Below are 9,034 nucleotides of genomic sequence, written 5' to 3' on the forward strand. Positions count from 1 at the left end.
TTTATCTCATATTAGTTGTGAAGCTGTCGTTTGCAGCGTTGGTAATACAAGAAAGAAGAGTATTCCTCCAGAAGGTTTTAAGATACGTCTCAAATTTTAGTTTTTTTTTTCTTTTTGTTCCTTAGACCAGTGGTCCTCTTACGAAATAATAATCTTAGTGTTTTCTTAGTCTCTCTGTCTCGTGTCAACGCTCACTCGTATCTCGGCAGGTTGCTAAACATCAAGGACATGACGTTTGCTATCTCGCTGATTGATTTAAGTGACTGTGATGTCTCTGCTTTGTCTTCCTGCTTTGCTGTTGGCATCACAATTCTTTGTTTTATATCTTTCGTACACACACACACACACACACACACACACACACACACACATATATATACACACAATATTTTTATCTCCACTTTTGCTTCTATTACTCCGGTTATTAATTTTCACCATCATGTCAACTTGGTTCGTCCAATTTTGATACTATAAAATTCAAGTGATATTTTATCTTTCCCACACGACTTTATTGTAAAAAAAATCCGTCCATCACTCTTTTTTTATAAATTCATTCATTCCCACTTCCATAGCAATCTGTTTCATTCATTAATACGAGATAACGATTTTTTTTTTTTTCTAATTGAATTCCTGGAACATTTCTCATCCCCAAGAAAGACTGATTCATGTTCATCAGCTCTCTCTCTCTCTCTCTCTCTCTCTCTCTCTCTCTCTCTCTCTCTCTCTCTCTCTCTCTCTCTCTCTCTCTCTCTCTCTGCTTCATTAAAATGCACCATGTTTTGTAGCTCGCTATTCCGTAGTGGCGTGACTTAATTCATTCCGCGTAGTTACATCCATCACTGTATTTTTAGGCAACTTCGTGGGGTTTGGAGAAAATTTGGCGGTTTCATGTGGTGAACTCCCAGCCTGTCTGTCTGTCTATCTATTTGTCTTTCTGTCACTTTTATTTATTTATGTTTTTCAATCTAGAGAGGGAGACAGAGAGAGACAAACAGAGAAACAAACACAGATTAACCACAAATTTACGAACACCACCATTATAAATACGAGTAAACAAACATATATTTTATCAACTGTATACGAGAGAAAACGTAATATACTAGTAGTCACGCATTCCGAGGCGTATAGCGGGAGAGTCACTTCCTATAGCGCTCCCCCCCCCCTACACTCCCGGCGGCAGCTCCCTCACACCGCCACGTGCATAGGAGTGTGTACTACCGGCTTTTAAAAACAACAATCCGACATTTGTTCCCCATTCAAAAGCCTGAATGCCGCCAGAATAGAGAGAGAAAAAGGATACTGCACTGTATGAAAAAAAAAGTTGTGGCAGCATTTCAAGTCATGCACGGTGCACTCAAAATGTTGTGTGGATAGCACTGGGAAATGCATGAGAAGAATCAGCTTCCCTCTTCTTACAATGGAACCTTTCTGGAGCCATACATGTCTAGGGGAACCTCTCGGGAAAAAGGTTTTCTGAATTTTTATATTTACCCAACTGCGGAAAGGACAGAACTGCGGAGTAAAGTGTGAGAGAGAGAGAGAGAGAGAGAGAGAGAGAGAGAGAGAGAGAGAGAGAGAGAGAGAGAGAGAGAGAGAGAGAGAGAGAGAGAGAGAGAGAGAGAGAGAGAGAGAGAGAGAGAGAGAGAGAGAGAGAGAGAGAGAGAGAGAGAGAGAGAGAGAGAGAGAGAGAGAGAGAGAGAGAGAGAGAGAGAGAGAGAGAGAGAGAGAGAGAGATCCTATCCCCTTATGCTTAATCTTATAACATATACAAGGTGGTAATCTAAACATTCACTCCACTTGGTAATCTCTCCTCGAAAAATAACAATAACAACACAAGAAAAGAACAAACACTGCAAACTTTATCGATATTAGAGTGCTGGAATCCTTGACCAGCACGTGTATATTGTGCTTCCATCATTTCTCTCCCTGTAAGAGTTCAAATCTTGTTATTCTGAGGCTGTGAAACATACATACACTAAACACGCTCCCCCGGACATGTGGAATTATCTATCCTTTCTCCCCGGATTCAAGTTTCAATACCAGTCATTTACTGAGAGGTGGTGGGGCCGAGCGTATCAGTGGAGCTGAGCTAAGGATGATAAACTGTGGCTTCCTTGGAATTGATTGGGTATCTCTAAGGGGAATAGCGTGAACAAGTGCTTGGAGTTTTATGTTGATCTATACTCGTTAAGGAGAGTAACTAGTGAATTCTATACCGTGGTGCAGGAGAAATAGAGAGAGAAGGAGGGATGGATGAAAGTGCTGTTCTTGTTCTTCTGATGACTTTACATGCATCGTAACCTAATTTATGTTCCTTGTGTTTTATTTAATCTATATTTTTTGTGGCCCATAAAGTCTGTCTAACTGTCTGTCTATCAATGATCTATACAAGGGTGAGGATGAGAATACCTAGCAAACTTACTCTATAACGTACTGCAGGAGAGAGAGAGAGAGAGAGAGAGAGAGAGAGAGAGAGAGAGAGAGAGAGAGAGAGAGAGAGAGAGAGAGAGAGAGAGAGAGAGAGAGAGAGAGAGAGAGAGAGAGAGATGCTGCTCTTGTATGCCATGAAACACGTCAGTATGTTACGTTGATCTCGCTGCACATTTCACAATCCTACCTGTCTGCATGACGAAAACAAAGCTGTTAATTGATTTCTACTAATATTGCAGGAATTTGGTGTTTGTAATGTCCATCCAATTACACTGTTATGCATTCAACATATGGGTACATTTGTCCAGTTATTTAATGCCCTGTGTGTATGTGCGCGTGTAGGCGAGCACCTGTGTAGTGTGTGTGTGTGTGTGTGTGTGTGTGTGTGTGTGTGTGTGTGTGTGTGTGTGTGTGTGTGTGTGTGTGTGTGTGTGTGTGTGTGTGTGTGTGTGTGTGTGTGTGTGTGGTGTTTTATATCTGCTTCATCACGCATTTGTTTGTACGTGCGTGCATACATGCATGCGAGTGAGCACATGTGTGTGTGTTGTAACAGGAATTCTAAACCGGAATACAGATGGCCACACAAATACAATCACAACATCACGTAACACACACACACACACACACACACACACACACACACACACACACACACACACAGCAACAAAAATAAGGAAGGACACCCCTCTGGCCTCATCCCGGTGCAGGAAGCCTAGGGGAGACATTTGCAAGTGTCGTAGCAGCAGCGGCAGCCTGACTTATTCTATCAAGAGGTGTTCGACATGGGAGGAGTGAGTGCAGAGGCTTGCTGGCTGACCGTGAGAGGAGTGTGGGATGTGAGAGGGTGGGCCATGTGCAGCGTCTTTTTATGGTGTAAACGCGTGTCATTCACGGTGATAGGTGAAGACTGGCTGTTAGTTATCTCTCTCTAACCAAAGCCTTGTCTATCGCATATTCCAGTAGACTCTTAAATAAACTGTACGGATGTAATTGCTTGTTTCCTCAAATGGGCACTTTGAGCAAGATTTATTTGTACTATTTAGAAATTTATTTATTCATTTATCTATTTATTTGGTGGTCCATTTTTTTCTACCTTACAACATACAGTCTTTCTGGATTGCAACTTTCCGGTAAACAAGTCCGAAGAGAGAACATCCTTGGGTTTAATAATTTCACATAGTGCTCGATGAACTGACGACTCAAGATTATTGTTGTCGGGCAGCACTGCACTCGAATTTCCTCAGACATAACAGTGAAGGTGAAAGTAGTTATCTCATTTCTTTATATAGTCAGTTTCTATCACTTAACAAACTAATAAGAACATAAGAAATAAGGGAAGCTGCAAGAAGCCATCAGGCCTACATGTGGAAGTACCTGTATAAAACATGTCAATTTTCACATATCCTCCCTTTCTGATCTAAAATGTGATCTAAACCGCATATTTTAATAATCAGGAAAGTGACTACATAAACTCGTTCGGCCAATCACAGCAATAAAGTAGTAAGAATGAAGAAATTCGTGTAGTATTTTGAACGCAGTGAAACAATTAATTTAAGCATTACAATATTTTGGGAGTATAAAAAAAAACACTGACGAAGGCTGCTGATGGAAAGAAGAATATCCGATGCGTGTATTTCTATTCTCTGTTCTCTCTCCTTTTCCTCTGCTTTCCCGTCCCATTCTCGCCTCCTTCCATTTGTATGCATACACTGGCTCCTCCTCCTTCTCGTCCCATTTTGTCCGCTGCTCTCATTTCACCTTCCACATTTTTTTTTCTTTCCTCTTCTTCGCTGACCTTCCTATTGTTTCTTTTCTTTTTCGTATTCTGACGTTCGGTGTCATTTTGTCTGTCAGTCTGGTATCATGAATCCCTCATATTGGTGCACCTGTTCCTTTCTCTCTTTGTGTCTTTTCGTCTGTCTTCAGTATTTATGTATGTTGTTTCCTTGCTTGTCTCTGAGAAATGGAGAACTGGTCTGTTTGATGATACAACGAATATTAGACGTTGCGTTGAATAAATATGCAAACATTTCTATCAAATGAAAATAAACTCATTACTTACTGAATATCAATAATGGCAAAGTCAATACCGATTATCTGAAAGCTGAGGAGTAAAAGACCGAACATCTGATAACTCTCAACTGTGTGTAGTTTTAAAACTCGAAAGGTTTAACAACTGCATCTCATCATATTTAAAACATGATTCCACTAACTCGAGGGAAAACAAGAATCTGTAAATAAAAAAATAACTAAAATGGAAAATTGCGAGATTACACCTCAACTTACAGAAGAGTTTAAGGCAAATCCTGGAGGGTACGAGGCTGTGTTTAAATCAGATGATATGTTTCCAGGAGCTGACAGTTAACTCTCACAATCCAAAAACCTGAGCTGCAAGATAACTGAGATGGAAAATTGCGAGATTACAGACGAAACGAAACAAAATTTTAGAGGGATGTGGAGCTTTGTTTAAATCAGGTTATGTTTTTCAAGTGGTAGCCAGTTATTCACTCCCACACAGTAAGCACCTGAATGATACAATGTGTGTTGGGATAGATAGAGCCCTGCAAGACAAGCCCGTGTGTATTTATAAGATAAGAAGTTCCTATAATATGAATTGCCTTCTGCTAATTATACTGTAGTCTTTTTTTTTCTATTCACATTAAATTAACTTTTTTTTATAACTTGAAGCTTTCTGTACCATACGTAAATTTTTGTCACTGAAAACACGACGGCAAATTATCAATATTCGAGTTTATCTTCTATCTTTGTAAGCCATATATCATTCTCATATCCAATGTAGAGCATGAAAAAGATGACAACAAATTCAACACCACTGAAAATAATTAATAAGAACATCCAAGGTAATAACAAAGGCGGTGGCAGCAATGTCAGGAACACTTCTAATCATTCAGGTAGACTTCAACTCCATGACTTAACACTCCTTCGTATCTTTCCAGGAGGCTCCCCACCTCGCCACTGGGCAAATGGAGGCGTTAATCACAAGGTGGACGAGAAGCTGTCCACGCTATCCAGGTAAGTGCAAGCAGCGGTGATGGACGGGACACCTTGCCAGCAATAGTACAGAGGAGCTTATTCTAAAACGCTTTCCTTTCTTACCACGACATGACTAGCCAGGTTCTCAAGTGTTTTCCCTGTCAGTAACGGGAAAATTTTGTTAATTACTATAACTATAAAAACATACTTAAAAACCCGTGTAACTTCAACTAGAGCCTTTTGAATGTAGTGGAGGTGCGGGGCAGAAGTGCTTTGGGATATGAGCCAAAGTGTGGTTGTGTCGTGAGTAAAATAGACAAGTTTCCCTTTCAAGTGAGTTGCAGTAATGACTGAGCTCATAAGCATCAGAAAATGGCATTCCTATCAAGGGGATCTGGGAAATTGTCTGCATGTTAGACTTTTTGTCACGAATTTTCCTCCTTGGTCCAAAAATAAAGGCAAAGAATATTGGCATTTCATTTTTTTTTTTTAATGGAATAAGCAATTAGCACAACTCAAATTCACCCTTGGATCTCCCTTCCCTTGTTAATAAATAAAGAGAAAAAAACGAAAAATAAAGGAAAAGTGTATCAATTTTTACATATCACTACTATTTTTTTCATTTACGCACCTGACTCGACCACAACCTGGCGGCAAACGCTCTGCAACCCGTCACCCAGTCCCGCACCGACCTTGTGCCCCTTTTCGCCCCCTCCCTTGGCCACCATCTGTATGCACGCTCGCAAGGGGCGGCAGGAATCCTCTCATTAGGTGGCAAGTGCTCCCTGCCTCGTCAGCCTCACTATTTCTGCTATGCTGTTGCTATTTTTTTTTTTCCAATGTTTTTTTTTTTTTGTGATGTGTATGGTAGAGCATCTCTCTCTCTCTCTCTCTCTCTCTCTCTCTCTCTCTCTCTCTCTCTCTCTCTCTCTCTCTCTCTCTCTCTCTCTCTCTCTCTCTCTCTCTCTCTCCAACCGGTATATCTCTAAAACATTCAGTATGTGCGTAAAATTTATGAGCATTATACTGTTGACTTTTATATCTATATTTTGGGTTCGCCTTTTTATTTATTTTATTGTTTTTTTTTTCATTCATCGCAGCGATTTCATCACTTACTTTTATTGTCTTTTCCTGTCGTTGCTTCGTGAAATATAGAGCAGCGAAACACACTGTCTGGACTTCTGATACGTATAACTTAAACTATCATACACACTTTGCCTGTTGTATAGTTTCGAATCATAATTCAGCAATATAAAAGTCAAGGGGGGTTATGACAATAAGGACTATGAAGATATATACAGAATATCTATATGTTTCCATGGCTCACTCAGTAACTAAACTATACTAACCTAACCTAACTCTGACCTAAATTAACTTAACCTAACTCAATACCTAATTTTAACCTAACCCAAACTAGCAATAGACACACACACACACACACACACACACACACACACACACACACACACACACACACACACACACACACACACACACACGCACAAACTTGGCTTGATTCCAGAAGGAGCGAAGGAATATTTTCTCGGCAGGGATCTGTCTTTCCCGCTGGACAAATGGATTTTAGTGGTAACGTAGGAGACTGACTCGCGTCCTGGCGACCACTGGGCAGGGAAAGGCTATTTGTGTGACGTATCCTTGGGTCTTGAAAGTTTAGTGAGATAAAGTTCCGGGAGAGAAAGAAAGTAGACGAGATCAGATTTTCGACATTATTTGCAGTCACGAGTTTGATGGAAGAGGCGCTTAGTTATAATGAGGAATTCAGTAGATACTTGGAGGGTATTTGTGTGACAAGTCTGTGGGGTCTTGAAAGCTCAGTGAGAGAAAGACGGCAGGCGTGATTAGATATTTGGCATTATTTGTAGTAGTTAGTATGATGAAATAAGTATTCAGTTAGAATGACGAGGTAGTTCTTAAAGCTTGAAAGTTCATACGTGTAGTTCTTAAAGCTTGAAATTTAGATATACTTTTGTAAATACGAAGACTTTTTTCCTCCAATAACTACAACAGAAAGAACTATACATAAGAGCATAAAAAATAAGGGAAGCTGCTGTAAGTCATCAGGTCCATACGTGGCAGTCCCCGCATGAAACATACCTACCCTTTTCCATCTATCAACCCCACTCACAAGTCTAATCTTTATGTATGAGGTTGGTAATCGTGACACTAATTCATAAACGTGACATTTCCTCAATGGGAAAATTAAATAGCACAACGGAAATCCCTTTTTTTCCTACAGTAATCAACACCTAGAAGCAAATAATCGTGACACTAATTCATAAACACGTGAATCATTTCCTCTGTAGAGTATCAGTGATGTTCCACAATTTACGTGGAAAAAAGGAAAATTAAAGGTCACGGCGTAAGAAAATAAGGGAAGCTGCAAGAAGCCATCAGACCTACACGTGGCAGTCCCTGTATGAAAGTCCCTACATTTTGTCTGAGTAAGAAGCAATCAGGCGCAAAATATACCTCGCCAGGTCGTATTTACCCGGGATTCAGGAATGAGGGGCCGTGTGTATCGTGGCTCTCCCGCCCTCCCCTCCCGAGGCAATCAGGCGCATTAGCTCAGCTCTATCTCCTGTGTTCATTCAGACCGCGGCAATTCTCGTTGATTCGAGAGGGAGAAAGTATGTCACCATCATAATTACAATTACTTCATCATTGGCGTCATTGCGACCCCAACTTAGACGAATTACTAATGCATCACAACTAATAACTCCATTGTAATAATAAATAATGACAAAATTACTAATGGTGTTAAATCACATATATATATATACCTATTATTTTCTTGAATAATTTTTGTTCCACTCTTTGAGACGCAACAGAAGAAAATTACAGATGGAGGTATGAGATTTTGTCTCTCTCTCTCTCTCTCTCTCTCTCTCTCTCTCTCTCTCTCTCTCTCTCTCTCTCTCTCTCTCTCTCTCTCTCTCTCTCTCTTGAAATGCCGACTTAATTTTTACCTTTGTACCCCCGTTTGAAATATGCCAGAATTGCATTTAAGAACTGGGGAAGTCACGCGGAATTGGACAGAAAGAATCAAGTAAAATGTTGCAGCAGAACACTGTCATGAAAGCGTGCCAGTATGCCAGACTCCTCTTTCGCTTAGCAATAACCTTGTATGAAACCTGCACGGGCGCTAAAGGGAAAGTATATATATGAAAGACAGTAGAAAAGACAGAGGAAGGTATATGAAAACTGATTCATTATTATTTTTTTTTTAAGGAGAATAAGGAAAAACAATAGACAGTTGAATGAGAAGGAAGAGGAGTAGGATGGGACAGAAGATGAATAGGAATGTGGAAAGGAGGAGGAGGAGGAGGAAGAGAAGGATGAGCAGGAAGATAAAAGGAGGCAGAAAATCAAACTAAAGAAAACGAAGAGGAGGAGGAGGATCATGATGAAGATAAGGAATGGGGAGAAAAAAAAAACGGAGGGAAAATGAGAGATGATGTGTAGGTTGAAGGAAGAGGATGAAGATGAGGAACGAGAATGAGAAGTAGATAGAAAACGAGCGAGCGGTGTGCGAGCAGGAGGGAGGTTGGTGCACGTGACTGCCAGACGTAGTGCACAGCAGGTGACGAGC

The 9,034-nt window shown here is 40.4% G+C and overlaps 2 protein-coding genes across 32 annotated transcripts in view; one reads left to right on the forward strand and one right to left on the reverse strand.

Moving 5' to 3' along the window:
* Window positions 1-9,034, reverse strand: part of LOC135107088 (microtubule-associated protein 4-like) — a 493,319-nt gene that overhangs the window by 121,220 nt on the left and 363,065 nt on the right. The window lies entirely within an intron of this gene.
* LOC135107087 (calpain-9-like) overlaps window positions 1-9,034 on the forward strand; it is a 96,611-nt gene that overhangs the window by 32,758 nt on the left and 54,819 nt on the right. Inside the window, exon 3 of one of the 2 annotated variants that reach the window (XM_064016719.1) lies at window positions 5,388-5,463. In XM_064016719.1, coding sequence (XP_063872789.1) covers window positions 5,388-5,463 — 76 coding nt within the window. Of the gene's footprint in view, window positions 1-5,387; window positions 5,464-8,830 lie in introns of those variants that run through there. The other variant, XM_064016720.1, reaches the window with a different exon arrangement.

Source organism: Scylla paramamosain, chromosome 14, assembly GCF_035594125.1.
Source record: "Scylla paramamosain isolate STU-SP2022 chromosome 14, ASM3559412v1, whole genome shotgun sequence".
NCBI classification, from domain to species: domain Eukaryota; kingdom Metazoa; phylum Arthropoda; class Malacostraca; order Decapoda; family Portunidae; genus Scylla; species Scylla paramamosain.